This window comes from Artibeus jamaicensis, unplaced genomic scaffold (assembly GCF_021234435.1).
Source record: "Artibeus jamaicensis isolate MK-2021 breed Jamaican fruit bat unplaced genomic scaffold, CSHL_Jam_final contig_685, whole genome shotgun sequence".
Classification (NCBI taxonomy): domain Eukaryota; kingdom Metazoa; phylum Chordata; class Mammalia; order Chiroptera; family Phyllostomidae; genus Artibeus; species Artibeus jamaicensis.
In genome coordinates this window covers 13,940,981-13,965,686 of record NW_026521924.1, presented here as the reverse complement: position 1 = coordinate 13,965,686, position 24,706 = coordinate 13,940,981, and the positions used below count along the sequence as shown (strand labels likewise).

At 44.0% G+C, this 24,706-nt stretch overlaps 1 protein-coding gene and 1 pseudogene across 1 annotated transcript; one reads left to right on the top strand and one right to left on the bottom strand.

Moving 5' to 3' along the window:
* Positions 1-745: 745 nt before the first annotated feature.
* On the bottom strand, positions 746-24,706 carry LOC119047775 (signal-regulatory protein beta-1-like). Its single transcript, XM_053671184.1, has 5 exons — positions 24,610-24,706; positions 14,547-14,897; positions 8,433-8,753; positions 7,511-7,867; positions 746-852 (listed from the first exon to the last, which is right to left on the bottom strand). Exons 1-5 carry the CDS (start codon positions 24,677-24,679, stop codon positions 746-748), a joined length of 1,206 nt encoding a protein of 401 aa, XP_053527159.1. The 5' UTR covers positions 24,680-24,706.
* On the top strand, positions 14,933-16,382 carry LOC119047764 (L-aminoadipate-semialdehyde dehydrogenase-phosphopantetheinyl transferase-like; annotated as a pseudogene).

Genomic DNA, 24,706 nt, shown 5'->3' with positions numbered 1-24,706 from the left:
TTCAGGTGGGGCTGGCAGAGTGAAGGGCCAGGGTTCTGGGTCACCTAAAGGTCCTTGCAGCTTCTTCTCTCCAGTTGAGTCCCTTGGAGAAGGCAGGAGACAAGGTATCACAGGGCATGGAAAGATAGAGTGAAACTCATTCATTCACTCATTAGCTTTTGTATTATTTCCACAAATATTTATTGAGCACATATAAGTGGAAAGCACTGTGGCCTGGGTTGGTGGCACAGATCAGAAATCAAGCCCCTACTCAGTTTACCTGAACCCCTCCTCTGAGTTCTGCTCCCCCTTTCATACCCACATTCATCTTCACCACTGGTCAGCACCCCCAAGTCTCTCGGGTTGTATTAGTTGATTTTGGTTCTACTTATTTGTTTGTACGAAACATATATCATATGAAAACTGAAATATAGAACAGTTTGTGGAGGAATGTTTTTAGTTTGGGTCTCAAAGCTTTGGCCTTTATCCTACCTCCACACTTTGGACACCATTGCCAGGATCCCACGGCACTTAAATTGAAAACCTTCAAACTTCAGGACACAACGCAATGTGGAGGAGTTGGAAGCTTCTGAGATTCCAAAGACATTTACAGAAAATAAAAGCTTTCACAACCTTCTGTTGAGGCTGAATCAACCTTGTGGTAACCATGTGACTATGCAGCCACACGCTGGACGTCTCCTGCCAGCCTGTGAGTTTTGCCCTGACTTTCCTTTTTATGGACAAAGACCTGCCTCCAACTCACCTGTTACAGGGTCCACCACCTGTGGATGTAGGTGACTGTGAAACTCATCACCAGCAGCACCTTGAGGCCCAGGAGGAACACCACAAAAATAATGGCAGATGTCTGTACACCTAAACACCAATGGGCAGAAGGGGACATGAAAGAAAGCTCTGTGAGTTTAAATACCTCACAGTACTCAGGAGACAGAGGTGACCTAGTTGCTCACAGGGGCGGAGGTGAAAGCTTCGATGTACCCCCAATATGCCCTATGTGGTGTGGGCTGCTATGGACAATATGAGGTTGGCTGGATTGGAGAATGTACCTCATGCTGCATCATACAGGTGAGCCCTGGCTCAGACCCTTAGAACGACAATTCACCCACTGCAAGCTTTCCAGGCAATAGATACCATTACTTTTCTTCATAGACACAGGGTACTCAGCTACCTTGAACATATGACAGTTCTCCAGCTAGGTGACATGTACACTTTGTGGATAGAATATCTGAACCAGGCGGGTAACAGCCACCAAGTCTGAGGAGAATGAAGACTGGGACACTGTTGTTGCATGGGGGACTGATGCAGCTCAGAGAAAGCGGACAATTACTGTAGAAAGGCCACTGTGGGATACTGGGAGCTCCTTGAGGACTGGTCATCTGCCTGGGCCTGGTACAGAGGAGGATGTAGGCATTGGTTAACAGCTGCATGCCTAAGTAAATGCACAACTGAATGACAGTGTGAATGCATGAGTGAATGTGTGCTGGGATGGGTGGATAGATGGATGGAAGGAAGGAAGGAAGGAAGGAAGGAAGGAAGGAAGGAAGGAAGGAAGGAAGGAAGGAAGGAAGGAAGGAAGGAAGAATGAATGGGAATCTGAATGGGATCAAAGACATCCTACTCTTTTCTTTCTTTTCCGATTTGGAATCTGGTCACAGGTTACAACATGCTGTACACCTAAGGACATAGTGCTAAGTAAAATAGGCTAGTTGCCAAGTAGAAAATACTGTGTGGTTCTACTTAAATACATATCAAAATGTGTCATACTCAGGGAGACTCTCCCCTAGAGCCTCCAGGAGGACCCAGCCATGCCCACCCATTGCAGACTTCTGACCTCTCCAACTGCAAGATAAAAACTAGTCTTGTGTTAGGCCACTAAACATGTGGTTATGGTGCCAATAGAAATCTCATTCAGAGATGCAGGAATATTTAAATAAGACAGATGTAATTAAAGGGCTAGACATAATTTAAAGTTCATAACCTGTCTTTGATCAAGATGGTGGGATAGGTAAATGCGGTACATGCATACTCTCACGAACACATCAAAATTACAACTAAACTGCAGCACAGTCATCATTTAGAACCACCTGGCTTCTAGCTGAACAGAAGTTCTATGTACAGAAGAAGCCACATCTATTCTTGTAGGAGAAACAGAGATGTGGAATGGACTGGTCACACACCCACATGTGGTGGTCAAAACATTTTGGAGGGATATGAGTTGTGGAGGTTCCCCCTGAGGAGCAGTGAGTCCCTGACACGCACCGGGCCAGCTGACCCAGAAACCCAGTGCTGGAAGAGAGTCCCAGTAACTTCTTATTGTGAAAACCAGCAGGGATTGTGGCTGAGGGAGACAGAGAGTGGCTGGAGTCCCAGACATTCCTCTTTTTATTAAAAAAATAATTCTTTAAATACTATTTTTTATTGAATTTATTGGAATGACAGTCCAAGAAAGAGAAATACCATAGAATTTCATAAATATATATAAAATCTAATAAACAAAATAATCTAACAAACAAAATTGAAACCAGGCATCCCTCTAAAGGGCCCACACTCATACTTAATCAGACTCACTCTCTCAGAGCTCCAGCACTGGGGCAGCAGTTTGAAAGGAACTGGGGGATGGGAGGAACTGAAATGCCTGGCTTTGTGGTGAGGCTGGAGAGGCAGCTTTTACCAAGAAAGAAATGCTGGCAAAAGCCACTGATCCTCTGCTGAGCCCTCCCCTGCTGGAACAGCTGGGCACTGTATCTGAATCTCCATCAAGTGGGCTAATATTGTTAAACTCCCTGGTGACTCCTTGAGAGCCCACCCCACACAAGTTGTGGGCAGACCCAGGCCATTTCTATGATGTTCTCTACAAATGGCCTATCTTGACTTATTCTCCAGACTTTTCTAAAATCTCTCAAAGGTCCACAAACCCCTAATAATCTGCATCTGGTTTCAGTATGCCTCAAACTTCTTGCTAAGTGGCCCCAGGCCCAGCATTAACAGCAGCCAGGTTCAGTATGCAGCTTGGCTTCTCCCAGGCACCTCCAAGCCCAGTACAAATAGCACCCATCTGCAAATGACTTTGTAACTCATGCCGGCTAGCTCCAAAATGGACCCAGGCAGTGGCAGATCTTTTCTGCACCTCCAGAAAGACCCCAGAGCCAGGGAATCCAGTGGACAGCTTTAGACAACAAAGGAATACAACTGAACCATCTCCAATTTTGAAAGGTGGGGTCATTGGGCACCAGAGCTCCAGTAAAGTGGGTTCTACTCTGTGGGGTTGGCCCCCGCACAGCAGCTCCTTTGCTGCAGTCACAGCCAGTCCTCCCAGCTGACTGTCCTGGGGACAGGTTCCTGCCATTGATGTACCAACAGCAATCAAAGCTCAACCACAACTGGAGGGTGCACACATCCCACACTGGGGGTGCACCTGAAGCACCCAGGTAGGGTGACCAGGAAGGGCATCACTAGACACTATAGGACACTTACTACATAAGACCACTGTGCCAAGACTGGGAGACATAGCAACTCTACCTAATCCATAGAAAAAACACAGGGAGGAAGCAAAAATGAGGAGACAAAGAAAGATGTCCAAAATGAGAGAACAGAACAGAACTCCAGAAAAAGAACCACAAAAATTAAGACAAGCAATCTCCTAGATGTAAAGTTCAAACACTGATCATAAAAATGCTCAATGAACTTAGAAAAGTGGATGAACTTAGTGAGAACTTCAATAAAGGGACAGGAAACATAAAAATGCCAGTAGAATTCCTGGCTAGGTGGCTAAGTTACTTGGAGTGTCATCCCATGAACCAAAAGCTTTCAGGTTTGATTCCCAGCCAGGGTACATACCTAGATTGTGGGTTTGATTTCCAGTTGGGGCACATATGAAAGGCAACCAATTGATGTTTGCCTCTCATACTGATGTTTCTCTCTTTATTTCTCCCTTCTTTCTCTCAAAAATCAATAAATATATTCTTGGGTGAGGATTTTTTAAAAAAGTGAATATAGAAAACATTAAATAATTCAAAAATGAAGATACATTAACTGAAATGAAGAATATATCATAAGAAATCAACAGTAGAATACATATAGCTGAAGATTAAATCAGTGATTTTAAAGATAAGAAAGCAGACAACACCCATTCACAATAACAAAAAAAATAGTCCAAAAAAAAAGTAAACATAGTTTAAGGGCCTCTGGAACTACTTGTGGTATATCAACATTTGCATCATAGGGTTTCCAGAAAGAGAAGGAAGAGAGCAAGAAATAGAAAATTTATTTAAAAAATAACAAAAGACTTCCTTAACCTGGTGAAGGGAATAGACATGCAAGTCCAGAGCACAGAGAGACCCAAACCAGATGAACCCAAAGAGGTCCACTCCAAGATACATCAAATTAAAATGCTGGAAGTTAAATACAATGAGACAATCTTAAAAGCAGTAAAAGAAAAGAAGTAAGTTATTTACAAAGGAGCTCCCATAAGACTCTCTCAGCTGATTTTGAACAGAAACTTTGCAGGCCAGAAGAAATTGGCATGAAATAGTCAATGTGATGAAAAAACAAAACAATACAAAACCAAAGTGATGAAAAGCAAGGACCTACAACATGATTATACCACCCAGCAAAACTATCATTGGACAGATAAAGAGCTTCCCAGATAAGAAAAGGCTAAAGGGGTGTATCACCACCAAACTGCTATTATAAGGAATAAAGGATATTATTTAATAAAAAGAAGGAAAAAATAAAAATATGAAAAATAAAATGGCAATATATATATATATATATATATATATATATATATATATATATATATAAATTACTTTAAGCACAAATGGATTACATGCTCTAATAAAAAAAACACAGTGGCTGAATGGATAAGAAAAATAAGACTCTTATATGTGCTGTCTACCAGAGACTCACCTCAGATCAAAAGACACACAGACTGAAAATAAAGGAAAAGAAAAAGATATTTCATGAAATTGGAAACAAAAGAAAACAAAACAAGTGGGGACAGCAATACTTACACCAAACAAAGGAGACATTAAAACACAGGTGGCAAACACAAGGCCCATGAGCCGAATCTGGCCGTCCACCTTGTTTCTACCTGGCAGCACTGCCGAGCTCCTTGCCCCTAGTTAAGGAGTAGGGGGAGCATTTATACAGTTCTAAGATTACGTTTGGCCCTTTGAAGGCAACCTAGATGCTGATATGGCCCCTGGTGAAAATGAGTCTGACACCCTTGCTTTAAAACAAAGGCTACAACAAGAGAAAACAAAGGACCTGGCAATTCCACTTCTGAGTATTCATTCAAAGAACCCAGAACACTAAATTGGAAAGACATATGCATCCATATGTTCATTGCAGCATTATTTCCAATAGCCAAGATCTGGAAGCAACCTAAGTGTTCACCAATAAGTGGATGCATAAAGAAGAAGTGGTGTATGTATAAGTGAAATATGACTCAGCCATAAAAAATGAATGAAATCTTGCCATTTGTAACAACATGGATGAATGGAGAGGGTATTGTGCTGAATGAAATATATCAGAGAAAGACAAATGTCATATGATTTCACTTATATGTAGAATCTAACAAACAAACAAACAAACAAACAAACAAACAAACAAACCAGGAACAGACCAACAGATACAGGAAACATTTTGATTGGAGGCGTTTTGGGGAGATGAGTGATAAAGATGAAGGTATTAAGAAGTACAAATTGATAGTACAGAATAGTCACAGGGATGTAAATTGTATATAATGATGTAAGAATTAGGTATCATGTCAAATGGGTGCTAGATTTATCCAGGTGATCACTTTGTATGTTATATAAATGTCTGGTCACTGGGTTGTACACCTGAAACTAATATAATATTGTATGTGAGCTGTAATCCAAAAATAAACCTAATTTAAAAAATAAAGTACATAACTCCGGGGTATGGGAAGGCAAAAAAAAAGAAGAAAGAAGTGTGTATCACAACTGAGTGGTGAAGAGAGAAAGGAAAAAGTGGGGGAGGCAAATTTGGGGTCATGAAAGTCAAAGAGGACCAAAAATATTGAAGATTCAGAATCTTTCTCCCACTATCAAATCTAACCAATAAACTCCATCAACATAATCTACACTGACAGAGAGAGGTTCATTAATCAAGAAATACTGTAAACCTCCCCAGTATTACACACATGACCAAAATGGTGTGCATCCTCACACTGAGCCCACTGCACCAGGACTGCAGTGACCAGAGACCTCAGGGAATGGCCCCACAGTGCAGAGGGTCACATGGGCCCTTCCACGTTGCCCCACTCGCTAACCCAGACAACCTGAACACCATCCCCAGTCTCAGGACATGGCAGAAGCACTGGGTCACATGCACTGACAGCATAAGGAGGTGACACAGGCTGGTCTGAGCAGCAGCGGGAGATGAGGCTCAAAGCACCCGAGGGAGCTCCAGACCAGATGGTGCAGACACAGCTCTCCTGTTCTCCCCACTCAGTGCAGCTCCGACTGCTAGAGACGATGACACCAGGTAAAAGGTACATGCAAACAAGGACTCTGAGTGATGGAAGAGAGAGGCGGAGGGCTCGGACCTGAGGACTGGAGAAAGAACACAGTGACAGGCTTCAGAGGTTGTATTTCCCTAGATCTCCAGGCACAGAAGGTGACTTGGGTGTGGTTTAGGGAAGAGACAAATGCTAAAATTAGTGATCTACATTCCCATCTCCAAAAAATGAGAAATGGGGGAGCAAAGTCAACCCAAAGGGCAGAAGGAAGGAATTTGTGAAGTAAAGGGTGGAAATCAATGAAATTGAAACCAGAGAAACAGTGGAGAAAAATCACTGAAACAAAAAGCAGATTCTTTGAAAAGAACCATAAAATTGAAACCTTTATCAAGACTGACAAATAAAAATAGAGAAATGACACATTTCCAATATTAGAAATGAAACTGTGGATATCAACTCAGACCCTGCATCATCATCAGGACACTAAGGGAATAGTAATAACATCCCCTTAAGCAGACATTTGTGATTATTGCTGGTTTGTTGTCACAAAACTGGGGACAAAGGTGGCCTGTGTTGTGACCACTCATGGTCATGTGGATGACTTGTCCCATGTCCTCATGGCTCCCCCTCTGGAATTTCACAGAGCATCCATTTCAGGCATTTGCTGGGTGACCCTACTGATGCAGATGGAGAAGTTAGGATGGGACAGAGACCAGGAGGAGGCTGGAAACAGCAAGGAGGCTGTTTCCTGCCTGACATGGACAGGGGACAGGGACTGTTAGGAGAACGAAGGGAAAGGCAGGACACCCAAAAGATGATCACCCTCTGTTGCTCTTTTCTTTCTTTCTTTAATGTATATTGATGTCAAAGGATCTATAAAGACATGTACCAAACTCTTACCAGTGGTAACTTGGAGTCTGGGGTTTGTGGGAGGGAGCTCACTCAAAAATTCTTTGTATTGATAGACTTCTAGAATATTCCATAATAAGCACACATTTCTATTCTTAACATTATAAAAAATGTAAATACCTGGGTCAGTTTGGGTAGAGTTCTCACCAGAGTGTCCATCTGTGCTCTGGCCTTTCCGATGAGTGGAGGCCTCCAGGGTGAAGTTCCTGCTGATGGCCGGCTGCCCATCGTGCTGCACCAGACAGGTGAGAACCACAGCCTTCTCGTAGGCAGATGAGTTCACCAGGATCCAGCTCCTCCAGTTGAAGGTCCCATCCTTGTTCTCTGTGTGTGTTGAGGGCACTTCTGTTCGGGACATTTCTCCATTCTCCAACCAGGTCAGCTGTAGGTGCTGGGGGTAAAAGTTCTTCACCTGGCAGGTGACCACATTCTCCTGGTTCTCTGACATGGTGTGTCTAACCTCCAAGGTGGGTGGAACTGAAAGAGCACAGGGCAGAGGCTCTGACCTCATGAGACACAGATCACAGAGGATCCCCTTAACTTAGCTCCCCTACCACAGCAAGGGTGTAATTCAGGACAGTGGTAGGTATGCAGTAGGTGCTCAGAACTCAGGGTTCTTTCTGCATATAAATGAAATCACTAAGCTCAATATGCTGCACACAGTAGGTGCTCAAGAACTAATAGCTCCTATTAGGGTAATATGACTGAAGTCTATAAGCACAGACTCGCATGCAATTGAAACATAACTGTAGCAAAATGAATGAGTACACCAAGCACAGAGTAGCTCAGTTTATAGTAGGTACTCAGGTATTGGAGTTCCTATTGCTAAAGTAGATGAAACTACCAAGTACACTGGTAGGTGTTCACCTGGTAACTGCCATTAAACAGTGGTGAGTGACGGGCACCTCCAGGTGTTGGTGATGGAAAGGACTGTCAGGAATTAGATTCCAGGGAAATTAAGTTGGAGCAAATGGCAGGGGGAGGAGCAGGCTTGGTGGGTGGGAGCCAGGTGTGGGCTCGGGCTGGGTGTGAGGGCATCTACCTCGGATCATCTCAGACAGGTTGGCAGTCCCACGAAGAGGAGGGCCCCCCTTCAGGGTGACATGTTCCACCTGGCAGATGACCTGGGAGCGGACATCCCCTTTGGACAGCCGCACCGAGGCTGTGCTGGAGATGCTGTAGGAAGGGCTGTCTCCCTCTGGGTCCACGGTGGTCTGGGAGGCTGAGAGCTCATTCCCATCTTTGAACCATTTCAGGATGACGTTCCTTGGGGAGAAGCCGTGGGACTCGCAGGCGAAGCTCACTGTCTGCCCAGGTGTGGCCCTCCCCGTGGGGGCTGACACCACGGGGGGAGAGGGTTGGGCTGTAAAAGGAGCACAATGAACAAAGAACACGATTGTGACCATCACCACCCATGACAAGCATGTGATGCTGTTAAACATCTTTTCATGCATTACTTTTATCCTCTAGCAATGCTGGGAGGGAGTGTCATCATGCTCATCCTACAGAGCAGGACACTCAGGTCCTTGGAGGTGAACTCTGAGTGAGACCCTGGCCAATGAGCAGCTCTAGGCCTGAGTTCAGAGTCCACCTGTATCTCTTACCAGGTGTTTTCTCACCAGTCTGGCCAGAGGAATAAAATTGCTGATCAGTGTCATTATTTGTACTTTTTTTAAATTATAATTTATTGATTATGCTATTACAGTTGTCCCATTCCCCCCTTCCTTTGCCCCCATCTATCCAGCAGCCCCTATCCCCTCAGGCTATCCCCCCACCATTGTTCATGTACATGGGTCATGCATCAATTCTTTGCCTTCTCCATTCCATATACAGTACTTCACATCCCCATGGATATTCTGTAACTACCTCTTTGTACTTCTTAATCCCCTCAACACTTCACCATTCCCCCATACCCTCTTCCCATCTGACAACCTACAAAATGCTCTTCATATCCATGATTCTGTCTCTGCTCTTGTTTTTATAGTTTGTTTTTTACACTGAATTGTTGATAGATATGTATTTGTTGCCATTTTAATGTATATAGTTTTGATCTTTTTTTTAAAAATAAGTCCGTTTAACATTTCATGTAATAATGGCTTGGTGATGATGCACTCCTTTAGCTTTACCTTGTCTGGGAAGCACTTTATCTGCCCTTCCATTCTAGATGATAGCTTTGCTGGATAGAGTAATCTAGGTTGTAGGTTCTTGCTTTTCATTACTTCTAATAGTTCTTGCCAGTCCCTCCTAGCCTGCAAAGATTCTTTTGTGAAATCAGCTGACAGTCTTGGGGGAACTCCCCTGTAGGTAACTAACTGCTTTTCTCTTGTTGCTTTTAAGAGTTTCTCTTTATCTTTAAACTTTAGCATTTTAATTACGATGTGTCTTGAAATAGGCCTCTTTGCCTCCCACTTGTTTGGGAATCTCTGTGCTTCCTTAATTTGCATATCTATTTCCTTCACCAAATTGGGAAACTTTCCTGTCATTATTTTTCCAAATAGATTTCCGATTTCTTGCTCTTTCTCTTCTCCTTCTGGCACCCCTATGGTGGGAATGTTGGAATACTTGCAGTTTCCCTAGAGGCTGCTCACACTATCATCATTATTTTGGATTCTTTTTTCTTCTTCTTGCTTTGATTGGTTGTTTTTTGCTTCCTTGTGCTCCAAATCATGGGTTTGATTTGAGGCTTCATCTACTCTATTGTTGTTTACCTGTAAATTGTTCATCATTTCAATTAGAGTATCCTTAATTTCTGACTGGATATTTTTTTATGCTGCTAAGGTCCTTGCTGTGTTCCTTGAGCCTCCTTATAACCAGTGTTTTGAACTTTGCACTTGATAGACTGTTTATCTCCATTTTTTTTTTTTTCTGGAGAGCTAATCTGTTCTTTTATTTGGGCCATGTTTCTTTGTCTCCTCATACTGGCAGCTTCCTTGTGTTTGTTTCTATGTGTTAGGTGGAGCTGCTATGACTCCCTGTCTTGGTAGCATGGCCTAATGTAGTAGGTGTCCTGTAGGGTCCAGTGGCACAGCCTCCCCTATCACCCAAGCTGAATACTCATGTGCCCTCTATGTGGGCTGAGTACACCCTCCTCTTATAATTGAGACTTGATTGCTGATGGCAGGCCAATGGGAGTGATTTACCCAGGCCAGTCAGCTTCAAGGACTAGCTGTGACCACTGACCATCAACCTCCATACTCCGTGGAGGATCAGCTGCACAGGGGTAGGGTGGTGGTGCTCCAGTGTGGCTGTCCAGTGGGTGCACTGGCCCTGGGTGCATTGGTCCTGGGGTTTCTTGTGTGGTGGAGGCCAAGGTCCTCCCCCACCTGTGTTTTGCCTGGGGTACCCCTGCCACAGCTATAAAACAATCTGAGGTGGCTGCTACTTGTGTTGGACTTGGAGATTTCCAGGTGAAACCAACCTGTGAATCTAGGCTGGCTGCTGCTAGTGCCAGGTATGGGACTACTTAGCAAGAGGTACAGGAGCTGGGGGTGCTCACTGATGCCAGTTGTTGCTTGCTTGAGAGGATTTAGGAAGTTGTGGAGCATGAGCCAAGACCAACCATTCATATGGAAAAGCGGCTTGGGTGGGCCCTTGTTGGGTGGGATTATCTCTGGGGATCTCCAGGGTGTGGCAAACAGTGTTAGTTAGCCAGGTTGATGGAGTCCCTGATGTGGTACTCACCTGCCAGCTCTGTGGCCTTGTGGGGGAGGGTTCAGAAAAGTGTAATGGCCCCTGCCTACCTTTCTGTGAGAAAGCTGTCCCTCAGCTCTTGCCTTGATTCCAGACACTTGAGCTTCATTCTGTATGCCACTGGTGACTTTTAAGTAGCTACCCCAGTGCTGGAGCTCATAGGGAGAGAGTCTGAGTAAGTCCCTGTGTGGGTTCTTCTAAGAGTAACTGCTTGGGGCTCCAGAAGTTTCTTCTACTGACTTAATCCCCACTGGCTTTTGCAGCCAGAAGCTATTGGGACTTATCTTCCTGGCACTGGAACCCTTGGCAGGGGGCCTGTTGTTGGTCTTGCACTCCTTGCTCCTGAAATATCCCTCCTGAATTTTTATCCCCCACATGTGGGATGTAGGACCAGCCTATTTGCTTCTCTGCTCCTCCCAGCACTCTGAATGGATGTGGTTTCTTTAATTTCATAGTCGTCAAACTTCCATTTAACCCGATTTCTCATGGTTCTCAGTGATGGGTGATACAGGTTTTAGTTGTAATTTTGATTTGGTTGTGTGAGGAGGTGAGGTGTTGACCTATGATGCCATCTTGACTGGAAGTTGTGCTGTTTATAGTTGGCCTTACAGAACCCTGAACAGGAGCCATGATTATACCTCATAAAGTGGGGAAACTGAGGACTTGAGTGCATCTGAGCCTTCCCATGAGCACCCAGCTGTGGGATGGCAAGACCATGGCTCAGTGAGGGTCTGTTCTCTCACCAGGCTCATCTCATAACATCCTGTAAAGGTTGGTTTGATCATATTATAAATATTCTATTAATCAGTGACTTGATTAATATACATTAAAATATTATAGAAACTTTCTTGCAAATGAGGACCTGAGGCTCAGCAAAATTAACTGGGTCATAACATGGACATAACACCTGATTTGGGGGACTACTCAGTGCTGGGTGACTCAGACAGAGCATCTCACATCCTTTCCATGCTTCTAAAAAGCATCCATGATTGTCACCATTTTACAGATGAGAAAACCGAGGCTGAGAGAAACAATAGTCTATTACAACTCCCACTACTGTGTCCCAGAGCTGTTTTCTGTGTCCCCCAAGTATTCATGACCATCAGCAGAGCAAGTGCCCACCTTCAGGAGTTTGTCACTTACTGCCACATGCTCCAGGGAGGAGTGGCCTCTAAGTGCCCAGGCCTGGGGACCTGGTAGCAATAAATGGAAGAATGGTCTCCTGACACCTGGGTCTAGAATATGAACTCTTGCTCACCTGGGGCCCCAGTACTCTCTAGGAAATGCCCCCCCCCCACACCCTCAGTCTGTGGAGACAGGAAAAGAAGTGCACAGTGTTGTTGCAGGTGTAGTGACCCTTCTTTGCTCTTTCCAGGTCACTGTCCCAAGGCTGCTTTTTCAGGTGTTCAGTGAAGGAAAAACACAGCCTTTGGGGATAATACACATGAATGTTTTTACATGGTGAATCATGTCAATTAGGAGTAGTTTCAGGACATGATGGGACATTTGAGTATCTGTCTCATTTAGGTTGTAAAGCTAGAGATGCCTCCCTCACAGGACCTTCTTAAATTTTCATTTTTTGCTGAAGAACATAACAATATATGATTTAAAAGAAGAGGGCTGCAGATTTCTCCTCGCATTGACTGGGGCCTGTGATTTATGCTGCTTGGGGTTCCATTCTTAGTTCCCCTTCCTGCTGAGTTCAGGTCCCTCTCTGAGCATCAGTGTCCTCATCTAGCAAAGGGGCAACAGAGGCCCCTCCCTCACAGCACTGTTTCTAAGGTAAATGCCATGATCAAAATATGGCCCCTGTCCCCCTCCCATCCACCTGCTTTCTCATCCAGGGTGTCATCTAGGCAGGCAGTTTAGGGAAGAGGAAGGAGCATCTACCAGGAGACAGATGGAGTCACTTCCTACTTGTGGTTGCCTAGGGACACCCCATTGGGAACTTTTGTAATATCTGAAAATTTAGGATAAAGCCACCTTCCCTGCCTGTGTCCAGGGGGTGTGGGGAGACTGTTGCCACCTTGTCTAGGAGGAAAATTGGCAATATCCACATAAAGTAAAATGCATGTACCGTCTGACCCAGCAATGCCACTTCCAGGGGGGCATCTCCCTCTTGGGTAAGTGACATGCAGACAAGGGTCTCTCTTGTACCACTGTTGTAATAGCCAGAGGTTGGGACCAACTTATATCCATCAGTAGATGGTCAGTGAATGATGCTGTCTTTATATGCTGGAGGGTGAGGCAGCTGTTGAAGAAGAAGCAGCTATAGGTGTTGATGTGGATGCTTGTTTTGGGAGGATGGGACTGAGGGTTGGGAGAGGATTTCAGTTATCTTGGGCTTCAGCATCTGAATGTGAGGGGCATGTGAAAACAATGAAAGCAATATTCTGGCTGCTTGTTCAATGGTCATATGCCAAGATTCCATGGAAAGAGGGTCCTGTGATGGGGCAGGAAGGAACCCTCTCGGAATCAGATTGGGCACTAGAACGATCTCATCGCTCACTGGCCATGTGACCATGGGCAAGGCCATTGTCACCTCTTGGCCTCAGGCTCCAAACTATACATGGGGTGGGGTCAGGCTGAGTGGTCTAAAGGTCCTTTGTGGGGACATTCCAGGATGCGGTATCCTGGGTTTCTGGGGGGAAAAAAACTAAATAGGCATTATTGCTGTCTCAAAAGGAGGACACACCTATGTCACCCACAGAGGGCACCTCCTCTTAAAGTGAGGGACAATGTGAGAAAACTGCTCAGAGCCTAAGTGACAGTGTGACCGGGTCCCTGAAATAAAGGGGGTTTATCAGACAGACCCGCAGTGAGCGCCCAACCTCTGGCACCTCCTCCCAGCAGGGCTGGCAGAGTGAACAGGAGTCTGTGCCCCCTTAGGAATGTCTTCTCACGTGATGCTTCTGGGGAGGAAATAAAGGAACACATCCCCCCTCTCTGCCCTGCATGGATCTCCCCCAACTGCAGGGAGGAGAACGAAGCTCCGTGGGGAAGAGCTCTGCCTGCTCAGTCCCCTGCAGCTCCCACAGCACCCAGAGGGGAGCCTGGCTCCCAGCGGGTGTCAGTGAGTGTCAGGGAGGGGGGCTCGGCCACACTGAGGGGAGGGCTCTCTGGGGGCAGGGGTGAGGTCTGACCTCATGATGGGCAAGTCCCTCAGACCTTCAGTTCCCTCATCCCTGGACAAGGGGCTGGATGGGATTGGAGAAGGCAAGGTTTGGGGAGCCAGACAAACCGAGGTTCCAGACTTTTCCCACCATTAACTGCCCGTGGGCCTACAAACATACCATGACCTCCCAGCCTCAACTTCTCTGATCTGCAGGAGGGGTGACTTCAGACCAGAAATCAGACCCTGACTATGAGCACCCACCACCTGATTCCTAGTTGCTGCTGTAAAAACAAAGGTCTTTCTTATGGACTTGTCACACAGCAGGGACAGAGGATCCCACTCTGTACTCACCACTCACAGTGAGCCGAGTGCCTGTCCCAGACCTGAACTCCGTGTCAGGGCTTCCTCTGCGGAACTTCACACAGTAGTAGGTACCCGTGTCTGCTGGGGTGATGTTACTGATGCGGATGGAAAAGTCCGTGTTGTTTCTCCTTGTATCATCTGCAACACTTGTTACTCGGGGAGTGTGGCCTCCTTTTTGACTGTAGATTAACTCCCGGCCTGGCCCTGTCCCCCTGAACCACATGATGGGCCCCACGGGGTAAATGGAGGTCACGGTGCAGCTGAGAGTGGCCGTCTCTCCAGCTGCCACTGCCACTGACTTCTCAGGCTGAATCACCTGCAGCTCCTCACCTGCCCCTCCTGGAGGGAAACACAGAGCAGTTATTTATCCATCCATGTGTGATCCTGTGGGTTTTGTCAAGTATTTATCAGCAACAGCTTTCTTTTTAAATTTACTGTTATGATTTTTTATTTTATTTAAATTGTTGATCAAGTATAGTTTTCTGCCTTTTACTCCCATCCCAGCCCAGCTCTCCTCACTTCCCTCCCATTTCCACCCCACCTTGTTTTTGTCCATGTGTCCTTTATACTTGTTCTTGAAAACCCTTCCCCTTTTCCCCTGAAATTCCCTCCCCTCTCCCCTGTCGTCACTGTCAGCCTGTTCTCTATTTCAGTGTTTCTGGTTATATTTTCCTTGTTTGTTAGTTTTGTTGATTAGGCTCCTGCTAAAGGTGGGATCATATGGTATTTGTCTTTCACTGCCTGGCTTATTTCTCAGCAACAGCTTTCACTGACTGAGTGCACACCCTGAGTGGGCCTGGAGCTCAGCACATTGCATGTATCATCCATGTAAGCCTCACAATAAGCCTGTAATATGAGACCTTATTAGGAATGAGGCAACTGAGGCACAGACAGGTAAAGGGATGTGGCCAAGAGTGGGTTTAAGTCTTTCCCTGCCAAGCGGTTCTCCTTGGTGTCAGCAATAGAGGGCGTGCACTGGGCCTTTTCCTGTGATGCTGGCTGCCCAGCTCTGCTGCGTGGCTGCTGGTGTGACCCATCCAGCCTGAGGAGCAGGAGCACCTCGGTCGGTCTGTCTGTGCCTGGGACGCTAAGGCAGCCATGGCTGGTCTTCTGATGATGAGGAAATGAGTTGCAGAGAAATTCAGTATCTCATGGAATAATATTTGTTTGCAGAGAACTGCAGAAGGAAATCCAGTTCTTGCAAAAGACTCACGGAATCCTTACCCCATTTCAGCTTTCACATCTCTTGTTAAAGGGACGTTGCTTGCAGCTGCTGCTGAACCTGAGCTACATGTTGGGATTGACACAATGAACACTAGTGTTACAGGTCATGGTTTAATTTGAGAATCTTCTCATATTATGAAAAAAACTTTTACCAATAAGTAATTAAAAGCAATCAGAAGATTTAAAGATGAATGGACTCAGCTGGGTATGTTTCACTGGGTTGGGGCGCTGAAAGAAAGCGTCATAAAGGCTATAGGTGGTGGACTGGGATTTGATTTGCGTGACCTGAATTTGCTATGTCCCCACTAAACTTGGATACATACCAGGCTTATAAAAAACACATTAGGTTCTGGATGTAGTAGAAGAAAAGGAACAGGCGTTTGAGGAACACAAAATGATTGCACCATGTTTTCTCAGCAGCTCTTAGGAAACCCAGTGGATCTGAACACAAGGATGTTTTGTCTCCAGATGAGTCTAAACCCTCCCAGAGGTGGTTTTCTGTTCTCACCCACAAGGACTCACATCATCTGCTTTTCCTATGGCTCCTGAAAAACCTTTATTTTTGGACTCTTTTTCTTCACAGAGAAAATTCTGGTATAAATCAGTACAAAGTCATGATATGATGAAGGGATAACATTAAATGCTAGATACACTCAGATATTATTTCACCAAACATTTTGAAATACAAACACATCATTTCCTACTTAAAAAGCCCCCCCCCCCCAGTTCAAGAGAACTTAGCAGAATGCACGTTCACCTTTTCTTCCTCCTCAGAATCAGGTTGAGTAGACAGAAGAAATGGAAAAGGGTGACAGAACTCTAAGTGACACAGGCACGCTTCACTCACAGGGGTTGAATTCTTTGTGATTGAAAGGCAAAATGACCCTCCACCAGCAAAAAGATTATGACTTGCTGTATTACGGACATCTGGCGCTGAACCCCCTGTATCTCAGAGGCATGATGGCACACACTTGTAGAAAACCAGAAAATGCAAATATGCAAAGAGGAAACATTTAATTTCTGGCTTTCGGACAGAACTATATCAGAGATAACTCTTCCTAAAATCTTTTCTTGGCAAGTAAATCCATATTAACATACTTGTTTTAAAATAAAAAATAGAAGCACACTATTTTGTCATTTTCCCCTTTAACTGTGCGTCTACTGTTCAGAAATACTTCTGTGGCATGACTTTCCCTGGACCTAAAGCACAGGGGGTAAACACAAGGCCCACGGGCCAAATCCGGGCCTCTACCTTGTTTTATCCAGCCTAACACCTTGTTTCTATCAGGTGGCAGCACCAAGCTCTCGCTTAACTGTTAAGAAATAGTTACATTTATACAGTCCTAAAATTACATTTGGTCCTTGGGAGCCAAGTGTGAGGCTGATGTGGCCCCCAGTGAAAATGAGTTTGACACCCCTGCTCTAAAGCATCCTATTGTATGGCTGATGTCAGTAGGATGCTTTCTACCAGAGGTAAGTGTCCAAACATAATGGACTTAAGTAACCAAGCACATTCATTATCTCACACACACACAGCTCACATGTGTCATTAAGGACTCTGTTTGGCCTCGGCCTCATAGTGTTTGGCCTTAGGTTTGTCTTCTGGTCACGAGAGCTGCTGCTGCAACGGCAGAATTGCATCTAAAGGTCAGGAAAGGCTGCTCCTCTTCTCACGTCTCAGTTTGTCAGTGAGGAGTGCATTTTCCTGGGTCCTCAGAAGATTCCTCCTCAGCTCCCTGGACTCAGGTAAGCTCACTGAGGAAGCGATGGTTAGACCCTGTGGGAAGTAGACTCTGTGGGGGGGAAGGAGCTGAGGGAGGCTGGGAGGGTGTCATCGTAGGGACGCCCACAGCCTGCTGAAAGGGAGGGGCCACCGCTTACTCAGTGGTCCTCTGGGTCAGACATTTGGTCGTCTGCAGATGTCACTGTGAGCAGTGGTGCAGGGAGCACCCTGTGACCATGTTCTGAGGTGTGTGCTTAGTCATGTCCCTGAGAAGGGTTCTGGAAGTGGAATGATTAGTTCAAAGAAAACAGAGTTTCAGAGCTTTGATAAATATTGCCAAATAGTTTTCCAAAAAGGCTGCGCAACTTACATTTCCAGTTAGTTTTATAAGTGTGACCACGTTTTCACCCTTTACCTGCATACTCCCTGGTAAACTGTAGATGCTATCTTTTAAAATAATATATCTTTGCCAATATAAGTGAAAAATAATAACTTAATTTTTAATTTCTGTTTCTTTCATGACAAATAAGATTGGTATATCGGTGTTGTTATTGGCTGTTTTTAATCCTTCATTTAATGAACTGCCTGTTTATTGTCTTTGCCTGCTTTTGTATCAGTAAAGAGGACTTAACTTAAAGTGGGAACATAGTATCTAAAATGCCAAGACCACCACATTGATGACAGAGTCTGATATATGGTTGTAATGCATGTTTTGGGGAGTTAGTCTTGTTACTGTTTAATAACAAGAAGTGAAATTTCATTGTTTCTACTACTAAAGTTTAAAGTTGTACATAAATTATATAAAACTAGAAACTTTCCTTAGTAATGCAACTGGAATGTTTCATATATTTTTATTTTATTAAAAATGTCAAAATATTCCAAACATAGGAAATAACATGTTTTAAAAGGAACAATAACATTCATATAAAGAAAGCGTTGTTATCCATAGCATAAGTGTAATGGGGACATGGAAAAATGTCATTTGTGTTGTCATTACAATAATAAAATGATTGACATGGAATTAAGCATAAAGAGTGGGTTTAAGTGCTGAGTCTCCCCCGGAAGTGCCACACTTTCCCAGACATTTCTGGCTGTGCACTCTCTGCCTCATGGAGCGTCCCACTTATGGAACATTGTGGGGTGGGACCCTGAGGCTTCTCTAGACCACTGAGCTGTGCGCAGTGAGAATGTGTGTTGTGGGACGTGCATTTAACTGCAAGTCCCTCTGTGGAGCCACTTCCTTCTGCCACGGAGATGCCCATGTCACGCAGGGCTCTGCTCCCTCAGCCTGGGCACCTGAGTGACAGTGACGTGCAGAGCTCCCAACACATAGTGATCAAGTCATTCAAATAAGAAGTAAAACAAGATCTCAAGTTCCTGAGATTTTTCCCAGTGTATAATCATGTTATGTTGTTTCCCTAGCTGGTTTAAGAAAATAGCAAAATCTCAGTGGCTTAAACCAACAGCAATTACTTGTTTCATAGTCCTGGGGGTCAGAACCCAAAGTTGGAGCTGGCAAGCTGCGTTTCATCGGGAAGCTCTGTGCCCTGCCTTTGCAAATTCTGCAGGCCGCCGACGTGCCTGTTCTCATGATTTCCAGCTTCCTGTAACTCCAACCTCTTTCTTTTTTTGTTATTTGCTCTTCTCTATGATTTTTTAAAAATATTTTTATTGATTATTCTATTACAGTTTTCTCAATTTCTTTCTTCTACCCCCCTCTGCTCTGCCCCCCCAACCCTCCAGCATTTCCCCCCTTAGTTCATATCCATGGGTTGTACATATAAGTTCTTTGAGTTTTCTGTTTCCTATACAATTTTTTATCTCTCCCTGTCTACCTTATGCCTACTAATTATGCTTCTTCTTCCCTGTACCTTTTCCCCCCTATTGTTCCCTTCCCCCTCCCCACTGAAATCCCTCAGTATGATGTCCATTTCTCTGATTCTGTTCCTGTTCTGGTTGTTTGCTTAGTTTTTGTTTTCATTGTTTTTCTTTTCTTTTAGGTTTCTTGTTGATAGCTGTGAGTTTGTTGTCATTTTACTGTTCATATTTTTGGTCTTCTTTTTCTTAGATAAGTCTCATAACATTTCATATAATAATGGTTTGGTGATGATGAACTCTTTTAACTTGACATTATCTGGGAAGCACTTTGTCTGCCCTTCCATTCTAAAGAATAGCTTTACTGGATAGAGCAATCTTGGATGTAGGTCCTTGCCTTTCATGACTTTGAATACTTCTTTTCAGCCCCTTCTTGCCTGCAAGGTTTCTTTTGAGAAATCACTGATAGTCTTATGGGAACTCCTTTGTAGGTAATTCTCTGCTTTTCTCTTGCTGCTTTTAAGATTCTCTCCTTCATTATCTTTAATCTTGGGTAACTTAATGATGATGTGCCTTCGTGTGTTCCTCTTTGGGTCCAACTTCTTTGGGACTCTCTGAGTTTCCTAGATTTCCTGGAAGTCTATTTTCTTTGCCAGATCGGGGATGTTCTCCTTCATTATAGTTCAAATAAGTTTTCATTTTCTTGCTGCTGTTCTTCCTCTTCTGGCACCCCTATGATTTGGATGTTGGAAAGTTTCAAGTTGTCCCAGATATCTGTGAGAGTCTCTTTGGTTTTTCAAATCATGTGTGGTGGCTAAAAATTGGGGGGAAAGCCTGGGAGCAAGCATTCCCAGCCCAAGGCTAGACTGCACAGCCCAGGAAGATAAATCTTCATAACTTCTGCCTGTAAAAACCAGTGGGGTTGGGGTGGCAGAAGAAACTGCTGGATTTTCAGGAGACTCTACTTAAAGGGCCCGCATGAACTTAGAAAGTATGCAGACCCATACCCACTGGGATTCAGCTGGAAGGGCACCAGTCACATACAGGGAGTAAGTCAAGTGACTGGAAGCAGGGTGAGTGCTGGGTGAACCTCCAGAAGCCAGGCAGTGGCACTGTCCCCTTTCAGCCCTGCCCCCAAACAGAGCCACAAAGTGGTGAAGAGGGTTGCCCCACACTGGCAACTACTTAAGGCTCTGCCTCATACAATTTATAGGTGCCTTTTCTGCAATAAGCCATGCTACTGAGATAGGGAGTCAAAGGAGCTCTACCTAATACACAGAATCAAACACAGGGAGGCTCCCAAATTGAGGAGACAAAGATATATGGACCAATTGAAAGAATAGAACAAAACCTCAGCAAAAGAATCAAAGGAAATGGAGATAACTAACCTATGAGATGCAGAGTTCAAAACACTCATTGTCAGGATGCTCAAAGAACTCATTGACTACGACAATAACAACAAAAAAAGTTCCAGGTAGAGAAATGAAGGTTACACTAAAAAATATAAAGAAAAATCTTCAGGGAACCAACAGTGGAGGAGATGAAGACAAGATTCAAACCAATGATTTGGAACATAAGGAAGAAAAAAAGCATTCAATCAAAACAGTGAGAAGAAAAAAATTAAAAAATAAAAAACAAAAATAAGAGAATAAGGAACCTCTGGGACATCTTCAAACTTACCAACATCTGAATCATAGGGATGTCAGAAGGAGAAGAGGAAGAGCATGAAATTGAAAATTCACTTGAAAAAATAATGAAAGAGAAGTTCCCTAATTTGGTGATGGAAATGGACATAGAGGAAGCACAGAGTGCTTGTTACAGAACAAGTTGGATGTAAAGAGGCCCACTCAAAGATACATCATAATTAAAATGCCAAAGGTTAAAGATAGAATCTTAAAAGCAGCAAGAGAAAAGCAGACAGCTACCCACCAAGGAGCTCCCATAAGACTGTCAGTTGATTTCTCAAAAAAAACTTTGCAGGCTAAAAGGGACTGGCAAGAACTATGTGAAGTGATGAAAAGCAAGGACCTACAATCTAGATTACTCTATCCAGCAGAGCTATCATTTAGAATGGAAGGGCAGATAAAGAGCTTCCCAGACAAGGTAAAGTTAAAGGAGTTCATCATCACAAAGCCATTATTATATGAAATGCTAAAGGGACTTATCTAAGAAAAAGGAGATAAAAAATGTGCACATTAAGATGGCAACAAATTCACAACTGTCAACAACTGAATCTAAAAAAACCAACTAAGCAAATAACCAGAAGAGGAACAGAATCATAGATATGGAGATAATTTGGAGGTTTATTAGCTTGGATGAGGAAGGAGGAGAATGAGGGAAGAGGTGCAGGGAATAAGAAGCATAAATCGGTAGGTACAAAATAGACAAGGGAATGTTAATAGTATAGAAAATGGAGAAGCCAAAGAACTTATATGCATGGCCCAGGACATGAACCAAGGGGGTTGGATTGCTGTAAAAGATGGGGGTACCAGACAGAGGGGGACAAAGGAGGAAATTGGGACAACTATAATAGTATAATCAATAAAGCACATTTTGGAAAAAGAGAAAAGTAATCAATGTCACTAAGAAGGAAGCTGCTGTGGCACCACAGATAAACCCTGTGTTCTTTTCTGTTTCTTAGCTTCTCCTCAGGGAGAAAAATCTGTGGGTCACCTTTGCAAAGAGTGAGCTGTTGAAACCCTCACACTTAGTACTGTGACCACACAGCCTCTATCACCGCCATCTACTGCTATATGGCAGGTCTTTTGGTACCAAGCACATCATGGTTCAAGTTTTAAAGTCATGAAAAGAAAATTGAGAAGGGAGAAGCTGAATAGCTGAGACAAAAATGGGAGAAATAGGAATGAACATCACAGGAGAATTGGAAGAGGTAGAGAAAGAGAGAAGGGGACTCAACACTCTGCAATCAGTCCATTTTGATTTGCAGGCCGGTGCTCTGTCCACTGAGCCACAGCAGCCAGGGCTTGCCATCTGTCCATTTCTAAATCTCATATTTACACCCCTGTCCAGGCCTTTCCTCTGGACCTTGGACTGTATGTCTAAGTGTCCACTCACAGTTTTCTTTGGATGAAAACACACATCTCACAGTTAACATGTCCAAAGTGAACTCCTGAATTCCACCCCCACAGCCCTCTCTGTCTCACCTGAGCACCATTGTTCTTCCAGATGCTCAGGTCACCAACAGGTGGAGTCTTGCTCTCCCACCCAAATCCTGTGCATCAGAAATCCTGTGGCTCCAGTTTTGCCTGTACCCAAGTCTCCATCTTCCCCCCTGTCTCCACTGGCTACTGTGCTGGTAGAAGTCATTTCTTTCTGTTTGTGTGAATGTTCCACCTGCTTCTCTGTCCTGCTGTCTTCTATTCTCAACTAAATGCTATGATATTTTAAACTTTATGTCACATTATGTTACTCCTTTCTTCAAAACCTTGCAATGAAAACATTTTTCACAGAGAAAAAGGATAGATTAATGGCACAGAGAATGTACTGCTGTGGACTTTGCACGTGCTGTTCCCTGACAGGAAGGCTCTTACCCCAGATAATCCCTCCCAAACATCTTTTAATGTTGGCTCAAAATTCCCCTTCTCAGTGATGCCCATCCACAGTGTCTGTTTAACATACCTTCCAACTTCCAAATTCCCCAGTTTTCCTACTTAGTACTTTCATTTTGCCCCGACAATGACCACTTTCTAACATTCTATATAATTTATTTTGTCTATTGTTTACTGTCATTTCCCCACTAGGATATAAGTTCCATGAAGACAGCTACTTTGTCTTATTTATTCACCAATACACCCCAAGTTCCTATCATGTTTTGGTACATTGTATGTATCCAATAAATATTTATTATATGTGTGAATTGGCCAGTGAAACTTCTCTCTGAACCTCTGAAGATTATTTTAAGTGGGCAAATCTGTGGAAATGATGTCAGACACTGAGTTTCCCAACTAGATGACCTGGTGAAAACAAATGTATCTTGTGCATGTACAGGAAGTGGAAGAACCGAGAAGCAGAAAACCACAAACCCTCTCCCCCAACACCCACCCTTTAGCACACTGTTTGGCAGAAATAATAGAAATTTCATAGGATAAATGTGAGGTAACGATGAAATCTATGAGCTCTAGGATCAGACTGAGTTTAAATAGTAGCTTTACCATTTACCACTGAGTGACCTGAACCTCTCTGTGTTTTTTTTCTTCTGTAATTAGGGGAGACAAAGGAATCTACCTTGGATATAATGATCACATGAGGTAAAGAGATAAGAATTTCTAACAGTAACTGCACATGGTGAGTGCTCAAGAAATTGACAAGTTATTACTCATTTTACTTCCTGGGTCTGGATGCTTCAACTGACATTACAGGATATAGGCATAGGTAGATACAGATATGTGTGGAGTTCATACAGGGAGGATTCTTTTTTAATCCCTATTTTCCCTCTTCACCCTCATCCATCATGGAAGAGGGCCACCAAGATTATAATGTACAAAACCCTACTCATTTTACTCAGAGAGAAGTTTTCTTGTCTTGAAAGTTTGGGGGAGGATAAGGAGCACATTTAGAGAAGTACAGGAGAGAGGGTGTCTAAGAGACAGAGGGAACTAAACATCTCTTTGATCATTGCATATAGATTAAGAGGACTTGAAGAGAACAAATGGAGAGTCTTAAAAAATCCCACATGTGGGTGTGTGCACACTGCCTCAAACCCCCTTGTACACACACACACACACACAATACAAGCATTGCAAATATATATGTGGTATGATGGGAGGTGACTATTTTTTGATTTACTTCTCTGTGTTTTCTGATTTTTCCACAGTCAGCCTCTACTGAGAAGCAATATCACATGGTTAAAAGAATGAGCTCTGGATCTACTTGTCCTGAACTGGAATCTGGCTGAAATTCTGCCTTACATAGGTGACATTGGACTAGTTAATCTCTTTATCTCAGTTTCCTCATCTGCAAATCAGGGATGATAGTCATAGTTCTCACACAGGGATGTTGTGATGATTAGAGTGTTTAATACCCATAACACTGTTGCTGTTATGGTTTGAAGCATCATCTGTTGGATGCCTCTGCTACCCAGGTTCAGGTGATAGACTCACATAAAAAACAATCAGGTCCCTGATTTCAAGGTCTCAGATATCAGTTTGTTGTCGGCCCTCTGTGACAGCACTGGGTGATGCTCCCTGTTTACCTGGAGGCTCTAGATTTTCAGGAGCAACAAAATGTCCAGGGGGAGAATGAGGAAAATCTATCCCAATGAGAGCTCACCTGTGAAGCCCAGCAGCAGAGTCAGCAGCAGGCATGGAGGAGGGCGGGGCCTGGAGGCAGGGACCAGCATCCTGGAAGCTGAGGAGCCTGCTCTGTC